The 20,931-nt window shown below is 32.1% G+C and overlaps 5 protein-coding genes across 6 annotated transcripts; all 5 read right to left on the bottom strand.

Annotated features, from left to right (window-relative positions):
- Positions 1-592: 592 nt before the first annotated feature.
- LOC103849714 (transcription factor MYB10) lies at positions 593-7,857 on the bottom strand. 2 transcript variants are annotated; one of them, XM_033284371.1, is made up of 4 exons: positions 2,419-7,857; positions 1,532-1,661; positions 1,047-1,436; positions 593-796 (listed from the first exon to the last, which is right to left on the bottom strand). In XM_033284371.1, the coding sequence occupies exons 1-4, from the start codon at positions 2,648-2,650 to the stop codon at positions 763-765; spliced, it is 786 nt and encodes a 261-aa protein (XP_033140262.1). In that variant the 5' UTR covers positions 2,651-7,857; the 3' UTR covers positions 593-762. The 2 variants fall into 2 exon arrangements, with proteins under 2 accessions (XP_033140262.1, XP_009124676.2); XM_009126428.3 differs by lacking the exon at positions 593-796 and having other exon boundaries at positions 898-1,436; positions 2,419-7,855.
- Positions 7,858-9,434: 1,577 nt separating this feature from the next.
- LOC103849715 (auxin-responsive protein SAUR72) lies at positions 9,435-14,791 on the bottom strand. The gene is made up of 2 exons (XM_033292978.1): positions 11,755-14,791; positions 9,435-11,653 (listed from the first exon to the last, which is right to left on the bottom strand). The coding sequence occupies exon 1, from the start codon at positions 12,518-12,520 to the stop codon at positions 12,119-12,121; it is 402 nt and encodes a 133-aa protein (XP_033148869.1). The 5' UTR covers positions 12,521-14,791; the 3' UTR covers positions 9,435-11,653; positions 11,755-12,118.
- Positions 14,792-16,020: 1,229 nt separating this feature from the next.
- Positions 16,021-17,301, bottom strand: LOC103849781. Its single transcript, XM_033276537.1, has 2 exons — positions 16,740-17,301; positions 16,021-16,601 (listed from the first exon to the last, which is right to left on the bottom strand). The coding sequence occupies exons 1-2, from the start codon at positions 17,299-17,301 to the stop codon at positions 16,021-16,023; spliced, it is 1,143 nt and encodes a 380-aa protein (XP_033132428.1).
- On the bottom strand, positions 16,974-19,019 carry LOC117125754 (glutathione S-transferase T3-like). The gene is made up of 2 exons (XM_033276536.1): positions 17,855-19,019; positions 16,974-17,307 (listed from the first exon to the last, which is right to left on the bottom strand). The coding sequence occupies exon 1, from the start codon at positions 19,017-19,019 to the stop codon at positions 18,255-18,257; it is 765 nt and encodes a 254-aa protein (XP_033132427.1). The 3' UTR covers positions 16,974-17,307; positions 17,855-18,254.
- Positions 18,943-20,741, bottom strand: LOC103834714. The gene is made up of 3 exons (XM_018653908.2): positions 19,672-20,741; positions 19,458-19,574; positions 18,943-19,369 (listed from the first exon to the last, which is right to left on the bottom strand). Exons 1-3 carry the CDS (start codon positions 19,858-19,860, stop codon positions 19,316-19,318), a joined length of 360 nt encoding a protein of 119 aa, XP_018509424.1. The 5' UTR covers positions 19,861-20,741; the 3' UTR covers positions 18,943-19,315.
- Positions 20,742-20,931: the final 190 nt, after the last annotated feature.

Here is a 20,931-nt window from a genome sequence, read left to right as displayed (position 1 = left end):
GATGTGGTCTGTTAAAAGTCGTATTCCAACACATGTAAGTATGTAACGTAATACAAGACCCAATCCTATATTTTACAAGTTACGAATTACAATGAATCAAGTTATCCCCAGTAGCCGCTGCTGCTGGACAAGCTATCTCATCTTTAGAGAATCAGCTGTGTATTATTGATAGATATAAGATTAGATTTTTAGAGGTTTGGGACCTCATCATTGCTGAGGATGCAATGGAAAATGAAGCGAGATTTGAAGAGAAGGAATGGGAACTTGAACACATTGAGAACTTTTGCTCAGGCACCAGGTAACATTAATTAATCTATCTACCTTGTCCTTCTGCATTTCAGCTTGGTCATGTATTTATTTATGTTTGTAGTTGATGGAAGATTTGGTAAATGAAGCTAGAGAGAGAGGGAAGCTGCAGAGCTGGCTGCTATGGTTTTGACACAGTACAAGCTAACCGTCTGAGACACAAACAAGTCTACAAAAAGGAAACAGCAGAAACATTCAGCAGCAGAGCAATCTGAAATGACATGGGTAAGGCCAAATGACCCTAATCTCAAGTTTGAGATCACACCTGCGGGTAGGGAAGAGGAGGAAGAAGAGAAGCTAGTTGCAGAAGAGATAGAGATCATTGGTTGTTCACATTGGTATGATCCTTTCTTAACCTCAGGCCTTGATGATTCCTCATTAGCTTCAGAACTCTCAGACATAGAGCAGTAAAGACCTTTTTGTAAAAGTGACACTGCATGTAGACGAAAATGCTGATTAATGCTGATGACCAGTTTTCTTAACCTCTTGCCTGTGTAAAGCAGATAGTGAAATGAGAAATCTGAACATTGAGAAAAACAAAGTTAATAGTATACACTACAGTTTTGACCCCAAAAAAAAAGAAAATTAATATACACTACAGTTTGAACTTGTTCTCAATGTATTCTAAACTTCTCTTAGGAAAACAAAATAAATGGTCAATGGAAAAATAAGACATGGTGGTGCAGTTCTAGAAAGTTTGGTTATCAAAATAGTTGAGCCACTCGTTGTAATCATCTAACCCTGGTTCAACCATTTGGCGACACAACTCATCATCTGATTTCCCACGGATTTCTAGAGAGTCTGGTTTGGTTATAGGAGGAGGAACCTTGCGATCTTCAAAAAGAGATTCAAGTGATTGTGGTGCATTCACCTCAAATCCACATGCCATATCCTCCACCAAGATCTCCTCCAACTCCTCTTCCTGATTAAGCTTCTCGCTCTTAATAACGTTATTAGAGACTGATGAGGAGGAGGACGAAGAGGAAGAACGGGACACTGAAGGAGCTTGATTGGTAACATCTGATGATGCTGATGAGTTGCTCTTCATCGATCGTTTCTTGAGATGAGTGTTCCACACATTCTTGATCTCGTTGTCTGTTCTTCCCAAGTGTGATGCTATCTTTGACCACCTGATCAATCAATGCACTAGTTATACTTCTTGGTCTTTTTTTTATATATACTTAAAGATGGAGGATGATTTAAAACTATGGAGACATGGGTTTACTTGTTTCCAAGAGTTTGGTGAAGGTGGATAATGGTATCTTCCTCCTCTTTGGTGAAGTTGCCCCGTTTGAGACCTGGTCTTAGATAGTTTACCCATCTTAAACGACAACTCTTTCCGCATCTCATCAATCCTATTTTGGTTAAGTTAAAACATACATTATTAATCATGATCACCAAAACTACATGCTTAACTTAAGTAAGAGTTCAAAAAGAGAAAATGAATATAAGAAACCCAGGTTACTTAGTCAATTCAACAATACATAACATACATTGCATTGCGTCAAAACCATATTTATGTATTTGATTAAGATATATCTGCCTTTCTCCAACATTCATTAGTTTAAATTATTAAATGATTTCATCAGATGGTGCATAGATATGGTGAAAGTTCAACGTTCACCCATATCTTTACATAATTTTTTCTTATTAAACCATCTATTCAAAATTTTATCCCATCTTCCAGAAGAATATGTATGCCTATTCAACTACTAATTTTAAGGAAATAAAGGTAAATATTGACGAACGTTACAGACTGCGTCATTGTAGTCAAGCATCTCCTCATTATTTCACAAACAAAAGTATTCAATATTCAATTTAATGAAAACACACTCGAAACGTATTCTTAATTTTTATTGTTTAAATTGTAGAAATTGTAACAAGCCTATGAACATCGCCGACAACTACAATAAATCAGATTTATGTAAAAAACATGAAAATGAAAAAGAGAGAGATTTTTTTGATCAGAAGAAAGAAAAAAAAAAGAAAAAAAAGAAGAAAAAGAGAGAGATTAATGAACATGCAATGTGATAGAGAAGACCTTTAACACACACAAACAAAACAAGGCAATTAAGACTACCGTTAAGCCAAAAAGATGACAAAAGGACTGACCAGCGAGTTTAGGAATAGATCTCCAGTTGCGATGACCATTTTGGAGGATAAAAGCTTTGAGTATTTCACTTTCTTCATCACTCCATGGCCCTCTCTTGAGTACTTGGCTATGGTCACAGCAAGGTGCTTTTCCTTTCCCCATCACACTCACAAACACCGACTTTAATTTTTGGAGAATCTGATAAGAGATATTCATGTTTATATACACACACACACATGTACGTGTCAACATTGCATACAAAGGTTATAAGACCACAAGGGTCAATTAGTGGAATTTAATATCTATATCGCATTTTTTTTATTGAATTAATCGTGACGTCTCCTTTTTTGTCATTATGTCCTGCCTTAAACCCGTATATGGAAACGTTTGAATTTGTAAGATTTGTTTTTTGTTAACAAAATTTGTAAGATTTTATTCTAAAATAAGATTGTGTAAATAGGTATATATGTTTATAAATATACAAGTTGTCCTCTCAAATCTCAGATATTGGTCAATAAATGGAATGAAAGCCCTATACTGATCTGTAAAAATATTTGACAAAATTAATAATTTGCATTTCCTCAGTAACTTTACACACGATAATTAAAATAAAAAATAAAAAGAGATTTTAAGAAACTGTTGAGTATTTATCTAAAACCAAAATTGTGGAATACAGTGAAATAAATTATTAAATAGTTTGAAGAGAGGGAGAAAATAAAAATAAGCGAAGTGAAGTGGAGAAGAAAAGATGAAGTAGAAGAAAATATATACAAGTGAAGTGGAGAAGAGAGAAGATAGAGTAGAATGCAAAGTTTGAGACATACCTTTTTTGGTAAAATTGACACTAATACTTGTTACTTAGTTTCGTTTGTTTCGATTTTTCTAAGTATTTATCGTTGCTAAATTGTATATCATACTGTAGAGTTTTAATATTTACAAATACAGTATAAATTTTGTAAATTAATATCCGCTAAATTAATATTTTTTTCGGTTCAACGTTGAGTTTGTTCAAAATATGACATAAATAAAAAAAAGAAAAAAAATAATATTTTTTTATAAAAAATCTCATATAAATATATTTCCTCATTTAAATTATAAATTAATAATTTATATGTATTACATTTTATATATGTACAAACAAACTATTACATTGTTTGTTTTATATTTATAATATAATTACCTTTATATTTTCTTAACACTTTTTTTTTTTTTTTGGTAAAATATTTTTTTTTCTTAACACTTAATATATTTTCTTAACACAAAATGTTATATGCATGGTTTGATATTATTCATTATTATTATTTTTGCTAAAAATAAATAAAATATCTATGCATTTTATTATTTATGTCGTGAATGAAAAGAAATAATAACTAGACTGTAACAAAAATATCTTTGGGAAGCTCAAGTCTTAGAAAATACATTTTTACTGTAAGAAGTAGACAAAAAAAGCATAGGTATCCTTTTGTTCCTTTAGAATTAAACATACATATTTCGTTTAAAGTAAATACAAACGAGCTCTAATATCTTTTTCTATAAAAATATTATTTAATAATTTTTTAATAATTTTGGAAATATTTGAAATAATTTTAAGTGTTTTTAAGTAGTAAATAATAGAATAAGCAAGTAATTTGTAATTAACTCGGTTTTGAATAAGTATTTAAAATAACAACGAGTAGTCAAATGCATATCCAAATTTTATTACTCGTACAAACTAAATCAAATAGAAAAGAGTGCACAAAGAAAATGGTATACCTAAAAGCAAGATTCCATCAGTGCTTACCCCTAATGCAAGATACCTTCCAACATCAACCTGTACTATATTTCTTCATTTAACCAGATCAAATAAGGATGTGAGCTGTTGTTGTCTTCTTTGTACAAACACGACGTCGTTTAACTTGTTTAAGTCTACACGTGCCTGCCTAACGATCACCTTCAAATATATATTTGATTTTTTTAGCTTGATAATAATGTGTTCATTCTGAAACAAGATTCGAGTTTTCATATATAAATCATTAATTTCTAGAGTATCTTAGGCCACATTTGGGTATGGGCCTCGAAACTAAAATGAATTCTGCAGTTGTCCTGCGGAGGAAGATCCTCAAACGGTGCTCAACAACGGAAGTCTATCCATATAGTCTCAAAAGTTAATAATATCATTTTTAATGTACAATGTGACTCTATTTGGTCGAAGCAACATATATATCCCATCGCCATTGATTAATCATTTGATTACTTGTGAATTTGTGATGGTGTTGCTTCTTTCTTTCCTTTATGCAAGTCACTAGTGCATTTTGAATGCCTAAAATGATGCAGGTCCTTTTTCAATCCATTTTTTGGTAAGTTCAGAGCTTCATAGCAGGTATTGGTATCAACGGTGAGGCGGAGACTTGACACTCCTGCTCGAATTAACCCAAACCAACTAGTGACCACATATGTCAAGTCCGGAGTTATAACAAGCATTATAACAAGCAACTCATACGCGTACCTTTCATTTGTGTTAGGTCTGAAGTTGTGAAATGACTTATATCTGTATCATTCAGAAGTGTAGGTGTAGTAGAGTAATTTTAGATCCTATGGATATTATTTAAATAAACTTTCCGATGCTAATGCTTTTTTCACTACAATAATGTGTTGAATTAAATCACTTAAACTGTATCACAAATCTAAGTGATTCTATTTTAAATTACATATATGATTTAGCATCAATTATAAAAGTGATGTTATTATTTATTTATTTAGCATCATTTCGATAAAGTGATATAATTTTTATTAGTTTGCATCATTTAAACATAATTGATACTAATATATATATTTATATATCATTTACAGAACTGAGGCATTAGTTTTTTTAGTTAACATCACTTACGAAATTGATACAAAAAGTTACATCAATACAAAAATTGATGCTAATAAAAAGTACGTAATTATATTTTATTTTAACATCAACTTAATAAACTGGCCTTATTTTTATCTTAACTAGGTAAGGAACAAGTACGATATCGCACGGAAAACCGTTTTATAAAAATAAATATGCTATATTTTATAAAATAGCATTGTATATATATATTGTTTATATTGCTTTTAACGAACAGATGAGTTACAAAATTATTTTACATACAAATGTTTTTTATTTAAAAAAACTATTTTAAATATAATATTCTTAAGAAACCGGGCATCGGTCTAAGATGACAAAGTTGAACCGGACAAAAAGAAACAAAAATTAACCGAAATTGAAAAAAAAACCTTAGACTTAAACACTTACACTTCTGAGTTATGCCGTCTCTTAGCAACCGCACCGCTTGAGCTAAGATGCTTTACACCACTTTCAATGGCGGTTTATCTCGAGCTATCCCTTGTCTAATGCATTAACTCCAACGGCAACTGACACGCAACGGAAATCACGACCCGAAGAAATTTATTTGTATAAAAATGCTATAATACACAATATCTATTAATAATAACAACCTTCCAACATTGAACTTTTAGAAAAGACACAACCTTTAAATATTTTTTCAAAAGACACAACCTTTCAACATAAGTGGATTCACAACCTCTGGAATTAATTAGGATTGCTATTATTAGTAGAAAACAATCCCAATTAATTCCTAAAGTTGTGTCTTTTCATTATAATTTTGTTCATAACTGTTCATTATATATTATGAACATGATACCTTTTCATCTACAACTGCTTTCTATTTAGTTTATACCTTTTCAATTCTATTATATTATGTTTTTTTGTGTTTCATAACTATGTATTATATTTTCCCGTTTATTACTACTTTTGATTTGGAAAGTTGCATCTTTTTCCACTTATATCTCTTCAACTCATATGTTTGCGTGTATCAAACTATTAAATCATAATTTGGTTTTGCCAATAAAAAACTGTTTTTTTTTCTCTCCTGGCCACAAGGCTATTTCATCAACAACACTTTCTCGAAGGTATCTTATCACAGATTCCCTCCCGGCCGATGTAGAATCCTGCACCGGCTGTACTCATTTCCTTTGTTGTTTGTTAATAGCCTAATAGGTTAGATTAATCAAGTTCTCATAATAAAACCAATAACGTGTTTGACTCTTTGTGCTCTTTCCTCACGGCGGTTAAAGACATTCTTTAAATTTAACTAACGACAATTTAGTTAAAGACGTTGTATTGTATTCCCAAATATATTTGGTATTTGACAATGGCATCGTCTCCACTCATCTCCGTCTTCTATGGCGTCTTTTTTCATAAGAGAGCAGTCTCATTAAAAGTTGGATCTCATGGTACACGATGGTTGCTATAATTTCATGCCGGTTCAATCTTGTAACCGTTATCTCTCTCAGAGTAGACTTTTCCTGTGTTTCTTGCAATTTTTCATATTAATATACTAATTTTTAGATATAAAAAATTGTAAATATTTAGGTGAATCATTAATAAATGGATATGAACAAAATAAAAACAAGAAACACAATTTTTCATTACAAAAACTATTAAATGCAATTTTTATGTAAAGAAAATTAAGAGATACAACTTTCATATTAATATTTCAACCGCAATTGCTCTGTAACATTGGTTCGCCTAAATTATTCATTCTTCCCTCAAATCTTCAGACGAGTGAAGTTCATATTAATATAACTTTCATATTAATGATTTCATCTAGTATAAGAAAATTGAGACTAATGATTTCATTATTTTGTTTTGTATTTTTAGCTATCCAAACACGTAAACCTCTTCCTAATATTTATTGTTTATAACGCTTCATTTGAATATCTTCTAAGAATTTGTATCCATGTAACTGTTTAGAACTTTTTTTCCACCATTTTATTATTAGTTGATTAGTGAAAACTTTATTTTGAGAAATGCATAGAAGAGACTATTTATAGATTGTAAAAATCTATTTGAATAGTCACAACCCTTCAGTTTGAATAGTCGCATTCTTCTAATTTAAAAGTAGTTATATTAAAAGGATACTTATAAGAATAGTCACAACTTTTCACTTTGTAAAATATATACTTATATGAATAGTCACAACCTTTAGACAATTTTTAGAAAAGATACAACCTTCCAACATTGAACTTTTAGAAAAAACACAACCTTTAAACTTTTTTTCAAAAGACACAACCTTTCAACATAAGTAGATTCACAACCTTTGGAATTAATTAGGATTGCTATTATTAGTAGATTTGCATCATTTAAAACATTTGTTCTGGTATAAAACTTATTAACTTAGTCTATTTGTTTTTGTAAGTCAAATATTATGATCTAGTTAAGATTTTGTTGCTTTAGTTTCATTTTTGTGGCACTAATTTAATTGAATTTTGTTTTTAGCAGTTTTTTTTATCCAAAAGCATATCTTATATATTAAAACAGAAGTCACAACCTTGATTCATGTGTGATTTTTTAAAAAATGGACCTAATGGACCTATTCATAGAAATTCATATTACATTTTAGTTTAGACTAATAATAAATAGAATTTTTAAAATATTTTAATCATAATATCTTTTGATATCTTTTCATTTTAAATATAAATATATTTATTTTAAAATTCTAACAAATCTGTTTAAAAAGATTTTTACAAGATCTTCATTTTCGAAATTATATTTAAATATTTTTGCTAATTTCGAAATTAGTTTAAAATATTATTATACATTAATATATTCAGTTATATAAAATTAAAAAATAAAAAAATCTATAATATTTTATTTATTATATAATCATAATGAATCATATTAAAATAAAACTATTATGTATTTCTTTAAAGTTAATAATATAAAATTTTGTAACTACTTTAATCATAATATATTTTCATTTTAAATATAATATATATTTATATATTATATTTTAAAAATTCTAATAAATCTGTGTAAAAATATTTAAACAATAACTTAATGTATTTTAAGTTATCGTTTAAAAATGAAAATAAATAAATTATATCATATTTTATCTACTTTATAGTCATGATCATGTTAAAATTTAATTATTATACTAAAATAAATATGATAAAATTATATTCAATTGATAAATTTATAAATTTTATTTTCATAAATATAAACTATTTATTTAAAATATAATATGATGATAGAACAGCTTCAAATTAACAAACTATATAATACATGTCTGAAAATTAACATATCTTAGACTTTTATATATACAATAATAAATTATCTAAAATGAATAAGCATAAAAATATTGGTAAAAAAAAAATCAGTTTTGAAAGGCGGATCAGAATTTAGCATAAATTAAATATAAAATAATTTTTAAATATATTTTCTCATTAATATATTAATTTGCTTAATAACTAAATGCAAATACAATAAGATAAACATATAATAAGAAGTGGTATACATACGATTTAAACAATTAATTAATTATAACATATAAATTATAAAATTATTGTATTTGAAATCGTTATATAAATATTTAAATATATGATTAATATTAAAAATATATACCAATTATGTTCTAAAACAATAATTTATATATAGAAAAGTGAAAACAAACACCCGTGCGGTTGCACGGGTTAAAATCTAGTTATTTTCTTAAGATCTAGATCCTCACTTCGTCTCTTTTTTTTCTATTCAAACTTCCATTTTCGTCTCTTCTACTCGACTTCTTTTAGGAGTTTACTTGTTATTAAAAACCGATAAATCAACAAACCATCAAATTTTTTTCTTATGTGAGTAATCGTCCCATTAGCACACCATTGGTGGCATGAACCATTTTGTTTCTTATATGATGATGACGATTCTGTTTCCAACGAGTTCGATGGTAATCTTTTAAAGGTATTATTTTTCATTTTCTTCCTCTTTTCTTCTGATTCTTTTTGTTTGTATTCATTCTCTTCTGGCCTTTTTTGTCTCCAGAGAAATTGACTTCAACAGAAGCATAAGGCCTTGGAGGAGGAAATTACTTCTGGTCAGGTGTTGCTTTATTCTCCAGGAAAAATGGCTAATCAAGAGCGTCCAGCAATATAAGAGTCTAAGAGAAATGGAATTATACAAGAAGAAAAGAAGGAAAATAAATCTCGAGTGAAGAGTTTTCATGGCTTGTTTTACAATCTTTTTCTTTCTTTCAGTTCATTTTTTTCTTGAGACTTCTCTGTATATAGTTTTGATTTTTTTTCTCCTTTATATTTGTATTTTCAAAGAAAAATTATGAATTCAAAAATATTTTCTATACATCATACTCTGTTGACTTAATTGACGTTAGTAAATTACAAAAAAAATATTGACGTTAGTAATTTAAAAGTAACAATAATATTTCAAACTAAGTTTCATAATTATTAAATTACTTTTAAACTGAAATAAATTTTATTTTATTTATTAATAAATAAATAATTGAAATCATTTATTTTAACTGATACTAACATTTACATCATTTTTTAAAATGATGTACGTATTAATACCATTTTTGCAATTGATACATATTAACATCATTTACAATAGCTAGTTTAAATAATATGAATTTATATAAATTGCTAATAAAATGATGTAAATTATTTGCATTACCATTTTCAGAGTCATTTAACTAAGTGATGCAAAACTTTTTTACATTGTTTATAAGTAATGCAAATATACAAAATAAGTGATGTTAAACAAGTTTTTTTTGTAGTGTTTTGAGATGGAAGTTTCGGTTTAAAAAAATGCTTTAAAAGCGAGATAAACCATTGAATGTGCACATACAATGTTATTTAAGGCATAAAGCTTAAAGAATTACCGGTATATTGTAGTCTTCTTATGAAACAGTTTCTGATGGAAGAGTTGCTGTCACTCGTGGAATATTCGGGATTACTGCATTTTTACCGTACGAAAAATTGGTGACGATGGTTAAAAAATTATGTGTCACAGAGAAAACAATATTTATTAAAGAAATATGAGAGCAAATATAATCAAATTGTGATCCCAAATGAAGGAAACAGGTTGAATCAAAGTTTAAGGAATTGAATCAATCATGAGGTCAGTGGCTTCCTCGAAAGCAACATAGTCCCATTCATATTTGAAATGAGCTGCCCAAGCTTCTTATCACCATTTCCTTGCAATAATCTTCTTTTAAAATTAGTAAGATTTTATACTGACATGTTGTCATTTCGTTCTAATTTTTAATGCATTATTAAACAATTACCTTTTTATTATAATTAAGTTCTTGTCATTTCAGTTACGTAGTTGTGTTTTCCCGTTAAAAGATGCTTAATGATTATTGCGAGACTTTCCTATAGTCATGAAGAAAAAATCGGTTTCACACTTAAATAGATATCATAAATGTTCATTGGAGAAATGTAAGAAATAAAAATTTCTTATACAGTTTCCATCAACCCAACTGTAATCAAAGTTCTATCGAATATGTGTTCACAGAAACTAAAGATATGTATATGGATCGGTGATTGTGACTATAATAATTAAATATATACGTTGATGCTTATGTTAATTTTAATGTTAATACACCGACAGAACTTTGAGAATTTATGGTTACCTTGACTATTTGGATCAGTCGAATCCAGTTTAGTGTATACTATATATAAAAAATGTATTGGTTAACAATAAATAGAACAAAAGAAAAGAAACATACAGATAATGATTGACTGTGAATTGGTGCTTTTAACTAGCATGTGATGCTGCAGGTGAAGCAACATGGGACATCATATAAATTGACGAAATTTCAAAGAGTGTTATCACCCTTCCTCAGATGGTCACTCAACTAATAATTAGTTTAAATTAAACTAGGAAGATTATGGATACACATTATCATTGAGAATCCATAGATGTGGGACAGTTAAATTTTCACATGCAGTTCACTTGGGACGTATAAAGCATATATACACATGTGCTGGAAAAAGGTCATAACTAGGTATATATCGAGTTAATATTGGGTTTTACAACTAGCTAACTGTGATTTATATATTGTTCGAAAACGAATTAATATTGGTTCTTACAGCGAGCTCATTGGTTTAATGGGAGGGTGGAAGTAGAAATGCAAATCAACCCACATGATTTCTTAACTTTTTCGGAAATTGAATTATTATTTTTCAATAGTACTAGACTATGCTTTTCGGCACTATACCATACTAAGAAAATATGGAAAAATATAGTTTATTTAAATGATACAAATAGAGCTAAAAAGTAACCGAATATTACTATAATTTTTTAACACTAGATTAGATACCTATAAAATTATAAATTATGGATGATATTTTTTGTTCTATGTTGCATATCTTTTATAGGGAAGCATTTTTTCATTAATGAACTTTTAATCAAAGGAGTATAAACTTCATCTATAGCTATATCGCATTGACGTATTCATTAATTTCGATCGGCGAATTTTGTTTTCTTTGCTCGATCGGTTAAATCACACCAGGACCGTATAATACTTCATCTATACTTGTTTTTCCAAAAAATCCTTACTATATCGCATTGACGTATTCACCCTTTTGGTAATTTCGATCGGCGAAACATCAAATCCCTATTTTGTTTTCTTTGCTCGATCGGTACAAGAAAAATAAATCACACCAGATTCGTATCCAAACCGAACCAATTTCCATATATATCTTCACAAGAATGTCAAACCAGTTATTAAACCGGCGAAAAATTAAGAAAATTTGCAACAAACAAATCTTCAAAAAGAGAAAGAAATACATATATAGCTCTGTACATTATCAACAAAGACGAACTATTACTTTGTAATACTTCGTATCTGAACAAAAAAAACAAGCAGATCAATTACTCGCTAACTTCCAAAGATTCCTCTAAAAAATCGTCTCGTCGCCGATTAGATCTTGAAGGTCACTTGGCACGGTTAATCCAAGACGAAGCGACTCCATGACGCGCTCGAAGACAAGAACGTGGCATGGGATTTGTAGAACTCCTTTTTGCTCGTAACCATACTCCTGAGCAGACCGGTTTAACAAACCGATGAAAACCGGGTGGTTAAGTAGCTCAGCGCTCACGACGAACCTCTCCATCTCCTCTCCTACGTAGACCGGTACGTAACCTTGGGGAACACATGATGTATGCTTCTTTGAGCGGCGAGCCATCGAAGACCGGAGGAAAGATTCGGGACGGCGGCTCTGTCGTTGTGAATCGGACCGGAGGAGGTTGTAATGAGCGGAGTCGGCGACGCGGGAGAGACGGCGGATCAGATACTTCATCTTTGAGCTTTGGTTTGAGATATAGGGAGAGAGAGAGAGAGAGGAAGTCTTTTGTAGAGTGATGAGACTTTATTGAGAATGAATGAATGAATGAATGAGAAGATTTTGTTGAAAGTGAGGGAAGGTTTCAGGTTTTATATAGAGGCGAGGGTAGTTTTGGGAATTTGGCTTAAAAGTAAAGTAGGTACGGGAAGGGGAGTACTTGCCAGGTACACTTGACTCGTTAATTTTGAGGACTTTTTAAAAAGAATATATAAATAATACACCCACTTTATTAAAACAAAAAATTCTTTGATTATAAAAATAAAGGATTTGGTTTATTTGAACTTATTTCTTGATATTATTGTTTTGTATATAAAACTTTTGATTTTAAGTAAGATATACGACTAACTTTAAGTTAATACAACAATTCAAATCCTAAAAAAATTTGGTAAATATTTTATATATATAACGATTTATGTATGTCTTCATGGCTGTGATTCTATATTGTTGTGAGATTTTTTCATTTAGATTTCAATAAAAATCGTGCATTATCGTTAACTGGAGATATCAAAATAATACAGAATTAATATAGTTGGTATAGGTCTTTTTCCACACACAAAAAAAGAAAGAAAGAGATTTAGGTCTTTTATTAATATGAGCAACTCACTGAACCAACTTTTACTTGATGATAGATGGTGATGAGAATCTTATTAAAAAGATGGTATTATGTATATTGTCATTCTTTTGATCTATTACTTATTCGTTTTTAAAGTTGTCGGTAAAATACATTGTATATTGTCATTATCATAGCAGTAGCGTCATTCATTTAATCAATTATATCGTCACGTCTCAACATTTTTTAGTAGTATGATGAAACCAAGGTGAATAACAAATTATTATGAATGGAAAATTTAGAACACAAAATGTGATGACCCCCTTTACAATGCATAAATGCTTCTAGAATTTGGACCAAGTGACGTATGAACCATTGTGTAATATTATGAATTGTTTGAAAGTCAGATTATACAAATAAGTCTACATATACTCACCCCAACGACTTAAACGACTGCATTATTCATTTTGTTTTCTTTTGATCATATTCAGACCCTACGATCGTTGAAATTAAAACAAAATCATCTACTTGAAAGTTTCCATAATGTACTACTTATTTTCTCAAAATATAACTTATCATCCACTGTAGTCTAATATTTTCAAATGATAACTAATGGAAAACTAACAAACTACGTTTTCATTGTGTAAACACAATATATGTCACTCTCACAATCACAAGCCATTCACGGATATAATTGTGATAACTAATGCAGAGAGTACATACAATACAATAACGTCTTGATTGATCCAAACTGTAGAGAAGTGAGTCACATTGTATTTTACAATAGACGACACGATAAATTTTGATAATAGATCTATATACATATACCTTGTAAATTTGTAATACGCTCGACGAAGCATGCGTCTATGCAATTTACTCAGACCTATATAATTATTGACAAAATTAACTATAGTTTTATGATGGGACTCGCATAATTGATATAGGCCAGATCTAGTATGAATGCTAATTTATGAATTTCACATATATCTATTTCTCATATTATATTGTTTTAAAAATAGTTTGGCGCGTGGAGCTAGCAGTACTATATAGCCTATCATAGTAATCTTGTGCGTGGATATTGCCAAGACCATCACCATGTGTGTGTACGTTAAAGATAGAAAAAAGTAAAAGCAGAATTGCTGTATAGGGTCATTCTACATTCTGTAAAGATCATAACTTTAAAGACAAGTATATGACGTGACCTAATTTTATCTGCTTGTCAAAAGTGTTTGTCCCCTTTTTACTCGACTTGGGGGGTTACAACTTTAGACACCTTTTAGCCTCCTAACTTTATTGTAACTATGCTTCATGTGGATTAATCAAATTAAAATAGTCTGGTACTTAGACAATAGAAACTTTATAAATATTATATACTGGATACTGCCATGCATCTTTGGTATGCTTCGTTTAGAAATTTGAATTCCCACGTATTTTTAAGTTTTACCACAATTAGAGTTTCAACTTGATGACATAAAGATTAAATTCTAATAGAAAAGGAGACTATAAAAGCAAAGAAAGTAGGGTGAAGACTGTGTCTACAAAATTACAACAAGCTCTCAGTAGTTGATTCCTCTACGACTCATTCTTCAATAATTTCCGTTGAACTCCCATGTTTCGCGTTAGATTTGATTCAGTTTCTTGAAGATTTGAAAATGCTCAAACCTCATGTAGTTTCCTTGTTCAATACGATCACTGGTTTTAGTTTCGATTGAGGGACCCTTTTTCCGTAGAAGTATAAACTGATATTCCAAATCTAGAAAATACAGCTAGAATCATGCAGCATTTAATAAATTATCCAGTGGATTTTTCTTTATCCGATATAAAACTCAAAGCTATCCAATGTACACAAACTGACTATTTCGTGCTGTTTTCTTAAAAAGTAGGCAATTATTATGTTATTTTCTGATGGTAGTACTTGCTCATTGATATTTTGGTTAACAATTAAGTATTATATATGAATGAATAAATATTCAAACGATAGATATAAAATATTGAATATAAAATGCAAACAAACAAATTTGTGACAAAAAAAAAAAATGCAAACAAAAAGCATCCGATGCTCAGCAAGAGAGGGGATGTGATTAAGAAAATAGTAAGACAGATAATCAAACGTATTATATTAGTTTATTCCAAAAAACACAGAGGAGAGAATATTCTTCCAACCGCAAAGGTTACAAGGGACTATGAAGGCATTACTCCACACGACAACAGCTTGAAGCTTCACTCTGATTGGTTAGCTGTAACGCGGTACGCGCTATTGCATCATTAATGGAGTATGTAAGGTATGTCACCGCTTGATATTTATTCATGTACTTACTTCTGCGAATGTTAAACTAATTACGTGATGATGCTAATTCCAATTTGATCAGATTTTTTCGTTTATAGAAGAAAAAAACACATAAGCGGCCAACCTTACTAAGCATTTAGTCGTGTAATTAAAAGCACCGAATAAAACTTGATAGATAGAAGTATACAGTAGCAGTAATAAGAGAGGAATGGAGTCACGTGAAAGGAGTTATGGGGTAATTAATTTGGATTATATAAATACGTATTGAATTAAAATATCCGTACGGTACAGTCGTACACGATAACCTACCCACTCCAACCTCTTTTTCTTCGTAACGTGCCATACCGTACAAACCAACGTGACTATTTCTTCGCAATTTAATAAGATTAACGAAATAAGAACGTTAGAGCACCTCCAATGGTGTTACCCACCATTGGAGTCCTTAACATTAGTTTATTATTATTTTTTTTTTTTTTATGAATAGTCAAGGACTCTAATCACAAATATTGTTCCAATGGTGTTACCGTTAAGGAATCCTTAGAAAATTATTAATAAATTTTTTTAAAAAAAAATTTAAAATTTTTATTTATTGAAAGAGAAAATAGAAACATACAACAATTAAACATTTTCATCATTACCAAACTTGTTCCAAATATTTTGGATCAAATCAAATTTCAATTGTTCATGCGTATGTGGGTCACGAACTTGAGTACGTATTTCAAGCATAGTTCGGAGATTTGAAGGCCTGCGAGTATATGACATATCCACCTCTGAACTTCTACTCGATTCTCCTTCTTCAAACTCTGATATATCACACCCGCTGTATCCATTGCGTTCATTTTCCACTATCATATTGTGCACTATGATACATGTTCGCATAACCATCCCTATTTGGGTCTTGTCCCACAAAATAGCCGGGTTTTTAACTATTGCAAATCGAGCTTGCAATACTCCGAAAGCACGCTCCACATCTTTTCGGGTGGACTCCTGAACTTTAGCAAATAACTGTGCTTCAGGACTTTGAGGGTTTGAGATAGATTGGATAAATGTTGACCATCTTGGATATATGCCGTCTGTGAGGTAGTAAGGCAAACCATATTGGTGTCCGTTTACCAGGTATTGTACCCTTGGAGCTCGACCTTGTAAAATGTCATCAAAAACAGGAGATCGATCGAGGACGTTAATATCGTTTAAGGTACCTGGAGGACCAAAAAAAGCGTGCCAAATCCAAAGATCTTGGGAAGCTACAGCTTCCAAGACAATTGTTGGCTTTCCTGATCCACGGGTGTACTGTCCTTTCCAAGCGGTTGGGCAATTTTTCCACTCCCAATGCATACAATCGATGCTTCCTATCATTCCCGGGAAGCCGCGAATCTCTCCAATATCGAGCAGTCGTTGAAGATCCTCTGGAGTGGGTCTTCGCATATACTCTTCTCCAAATAAATCAATTACCCCTTCTGTGAAATTCGTTAAACATGAAAGTGCCGTGCTTTCACCAAGTCTGAGGTATTCGTCAACGGCGTCAGCCGCACAGCCATAAGCAAGCATACGAAGAGCTGCCGTACACTTTTGTAGTGGAGATAGACCTAATCTTCCGACAACATCTCTTCTTTGTTGGAAGAAAGGATAATTTTCTGAGAGACGATCGACAATACGCATGAAAACGTCCTTGTTCATGCGGAAACGGCGTCTGAATAAATGAGGCGGAAATGTTGGATTTTCACTGAAGTAGTCATTCCATAGACGGGTATGGCCCTCTTCGCGGTTTCTTTCGACATATGCACGTTTTCTCTCTTTCTTTTTTTGCTTCTTTACGATGTCGTTGTATGTATCTTCCAAATATTCATCGACAGCTTCATCTAAAGCCGCATTTAATCTGCGATCCACTTCATCTCCCATATTTGGCTATATTTCGTTTAAAAAAAAAAAATTATAATCAAAATATTGAAGATCATGTCTATAATTATGAGGAAATAATAACATGATTTGATGAACATAATCTAAAGCCGCATTTATAATGTACTATGTTTCATTTATAAAGGATTCGAAAGATCAAAATACAGAGACTCATAAATAGATCCCCAAGGAAAAAGTGGAAAAGTTTTCGCAAAAAGTTAAATTATTTCAGTTCCTTCATTTTAGACTACAAAAACGGTTATGCAAGTGAGCTCATGATGATATAGAGAAACTCGGTCTTTGACTAAAACAAGGGAACCTACTGATTTTCAAGTATGTATACGGTCTTATATGTTAATGATCGAACTTGAAATTTCAATCTAAATTTGGCAATATAATCCAGAAAGTTTAGCATTTAAACTTAAAAACCATAAATATAATTTTATGCAAATAGGAGTAAACATCACTTTTGGAATTCATTCAAAGTTTAGGCATAAAATATTATTAGATTGGAGAGTTTAATTAAGCGAAAGACAATGTTGAGAAGACTTATTACCTTGTAGCCTTGATATGTGAAGACTTAAGACTTTATCAAGCGAAAGACAATGTTGAGAATTCTTAAACGTACGTTTGATACATGGAGTGGTTCAAGTTTAGAGTACAAGAAATGAAACATTACACACTGCCTTATAAAGGCACGAAAAGTTACATAGAACCCGTGACATGGTTATAAAAAAACAATAGAAAGCCGCAGCTAAACATACAACCCGTGAACCTCTGAATTGGTTCACATGCGCAAGGAAAAAAGAAACACCCGTGACTGAAACAGCATCATTTGTCTTCATGTGGCACATGTCTTGTACTTCACCTGAAACAAAGCATTTGAGATGAGTCAGTAAAGTAGAAAAAACGCAAACATTGTAATGCAAACATAACTACCACTAACAAACCATCACTCATGACAACAATTCAGACAACAGTTTCGTTTTCAGAGCCAATTCCATCTCATTGAGTGGCTCTGGTTTGGTTAGCAAACTCTCTAGCAAACTTTGCTTTGAGATTTGCTTTTTCAGCTCCATAAGTCCTTCTAGCTTGCTTAACTCTTCATCTTTTCCAGTTTTGTGCCTCTTACCCGCAGCCTTAGCAGCCTTAACCCCCACCGGTCTTTCTTCTGGCTCTGGCACTGGAGTTGCCTTGCGCTTATCCTTGTCCTTCTCCATATACGTAGAACACCATTTCACATCGTGCCTAAGCTCCCTCCACGCATGTTCTAAGTTGAACTTCATGTTGTGGTCACTGTTGAAGATATCCAACGCAGCCTTCATCACGTCATTGTCGTTTTGCCCGCTTCTCTGTTCCCTCAAGGCCGTGTCGTAGCAGCCAGCAAACTTACAGACCAGATCATTGATCCTGGCCCATCTTTGCTTGCATTGCCCTAGTTCTCTAGGCACCATCCCAACGAGGAGAGGACTGGAGTTGTAATACTCTACAATCCTCTTCCAGAAGGCAGCGCCTTTCTGTTCGTTAATGACAATTGAATCTTTGCTGGTGTTGAGCCAAGCCCCAATGAGGACTAAATCGTCCTTGACAGTCCACTTTCTCCTTTCTTTCACACTTGCCTCTTGCGGAGATTGGGTACTAAACGCCGGAGTTTCTAATGAGTCAAGGTCAACTGCCCCTTGACTCGTTAACAGGTTAACAAAACTAGAAGAGCTTTCCATTTAGGAGTTTGTAAAGAGTATGAATAAAACTGTGTGATTCTCTACTAGAAACTAGTAAGATTAAATAAGGGATTCTACATTCAATACAAGTAGAAAACTGTCCTATCACAACAGCTATAGAAAATTTAATGGTCGTTAAGCTAAGCATTTATAACTACACACTCTACAAGTTCATTAACGCAAAGTGTACAGATTTCAAACTAAACAGGTGCCTGTCCTATCCGTTTCTATTCAAACAACTAAAACTAGTAACTAGCGAGTTATATAGTAACTAATAAAGTTCAGTTAGACTAACCTTAGTGCAGTAATTCAAGTTCTGTCACCCGCTTTACCAGCATTGCAACCTGTGCCTGTACAGAGAACAGGTAAACCAAACAATGGTTTAGAAATGTAGTACAAACAACTAACTTTATTATGAAACTGACAATTGAATCTCACCTTAAGTGCCTCACACTCTCTGAGAAGCTTCTCATGCTCGTGAACCCGTAGTTTCAGCCTCTCAACCTCTTCTGTCACACCCGTAACCCATGGTTGCCTGAAATGAAGTCCGTCATTCTGCCAAACAAAATAGTGGAAATTGGTCAAACAACAAACAAATAAGGAAGAACAAGAATCGCATATAAATAAATGAGATAGAAATAAAAGTTCACACCTCGAAGTCTTTGCAGATGAAGTATCTTTTCCCAGGGAGGTAGTCGTAAGTGTCCTCTTCATCAACGGTTTCCTTCGTGATTGAGCCACAGGGGCACAGTTTGGGAATGCCCTGTTGCGCTTCTGCAACGAAATCAACCATGCTGATGTACGCTTTGTGTGCTTTCATATCTCGAAGTTCTTCCTCCATTTCTGTACCTGCAACGAAAACAAATCCAGCCTCAAACCTTTTATCGAGTGTGAACCGACAAGAAAACCATTATACGATTTCAATCCAGAACAAAACCCTATTTCGATTTCATTCCCGACGAGAACAACAAACAATCCTATCTAAAAGAACAAATTAGCAAACGCAGAAGAAACCCCTAATTCGAATAAAATCCCCAATCCCATTTACTCAATCCAGAACCTGGAATCGCGTCAATAACAACACAACATCGCCTCGAAAATAAGAAAATTACAAACCCAGACAAAAACCCTAATTCGATTGAAATCCCCAATCCCATTTCAAACCCTAATTCTATTTAAACCCCACAATCGAACCCTTTCAACCGATGAAATGAACATGCATCAAGCCCAGAAGAAAAATTAACAGACAGAGAAGCCGGATTTACCTTCGACAACGACGATCACGATTCGCCCCTCTATCGCCTCCGTCACGCCTCTGGTTTTTTTTTTCCTTGGGTCGAACAAATGAATTTCTTCGCGTTTTTTTTTCACTCACCCCACCAAAAACAAATGTGACTCCAGCCACTCACGTAACGCCAGCGCATTACGGATTCCGTCCTTTTAATCCTTAATTTAGGATTCATCCTTAGCTTAATCGATATTTTTATTGTTTATTTAATCACAAAAAGCTAAGGATTACACTTAAGGATTAACTAACAACCCGCGTTGTACATGCTCTTATGGGGCATACTCTCCACTATCACAATTGCCCGTTACACGCCGTTTACTTCGTCGACTAAAAAGACTTTTTCAGCTACTTACAATACAACTAGATTAGATTGATATACACGATTCTGATCTTAGTCTCTATTACTAATGAGTCCGTACGAACATTTCTGCTTCCGAAAAGTATTGAAGAGCACATCTCAATGGATAATGTCACTGAACACCGTCTTATACGCTTTGGGAGTGTTTTATATAAATAATAATGTCATTTCCTTATCACTTAATGCTTGCAGCTCCAACAGCAGAGGTGAGGTTCAACGCTCACCGGGTGGATAACATTGTGATGCAGATAAGTATTTGGAATATT

This window comes from Brassica rapa, chromosome A01, assembly GCF_000309985.2.
Source record: "Brassica rapa cultivar Chiifu-401-42 chromosome A01, CAAS_Brap_v3.01, whole genome shotgun sequence".
NCBI lineage: Eukaryota > Viridiplantae > Streptophyta > Magnoliopsida > Brassicales > Brassicaceae > Brassica > Brassica rapa.
The sequence above is the reverse complement of the archived record's forward strand: the minus strand, read 5'-3'. Positions and strand labels throughout refer to the sequence as shown.

Excerpts from the sequence above, each read along its gene's own strand:
- LOC103849714 (XM_009126428.3), bottom strand. The coding sequence starts at position 2,650 with ATGTTGACACGTACATGTGTGTGTGTGTATATAAACATGAATATCTCT. Across the intron at positions 1,662-2,418 it reads ATCTATTCCTAAACTCGCTG|GATTGATGAGATGCGGAAAG; the intron begins GTCAGTCCTTTT and ends TAACCAAAATAG. Across the intron at positions 1,437-1,531 it reads CACCAAACTCTTGGAAACAA|GTGGTCAAAGATAGCATCAC; the intron begins GTAAACCCATGT and ends TTGATTGATCAG.
- LOC103849715 (XM_033292978.1), bottom strand. The coding sequence starts at position 12,520 with ATGAAGTATCTGATCCGCCGTCTCTCCCGCGTCGCCGACTCCGCTCAT.
- LOC117125754 (XM_033276536.1), bottom strand. The coding sequence starts at position 19,019 with ATGGAAAGCTCTTCTAGTTTTGTTAACCTGTTAACGAGTCAAGGGGCA.
- LOC103849781 (XM_033276537.1), bottom strand. The coding sequence starts at position 17,301 with ATGGGAGATGAAGTGGATCGCAGATTAAATGCGGCTTTAGATGAAGCT. Across the intron at positions 16,602-16,739 it reads AATGATAGGAAGCATCGATT|GTACCTTAAACGATATTAAC; the intron begins GTATGCATTGGG and ends TTGGTCCTCCAG.
- LOC103834714 (XM_018653908.2), bottom strand. The coding sequence starts at position 19,860 with ATGGAGGAAGAACTTCGAGATATGAAAGCACACAAAGCGTACATCAGC. Across the intron at positions 19,575-19,671 it reads TCATCTGCAAAGACTTCGAG|AATGACGGACTTCATTTCAG; the intron begins GTGTGAACTTTT and ends TTTGTTTGGCAG. Across the intron at positions 19,370-19,457 it reads GAGAGTGTGAGGCACTTAAG|GCACAGGTTGCAATGCTGGT; the intron begins GTGAGATTCAAT and ends TTCTCTGTACAG.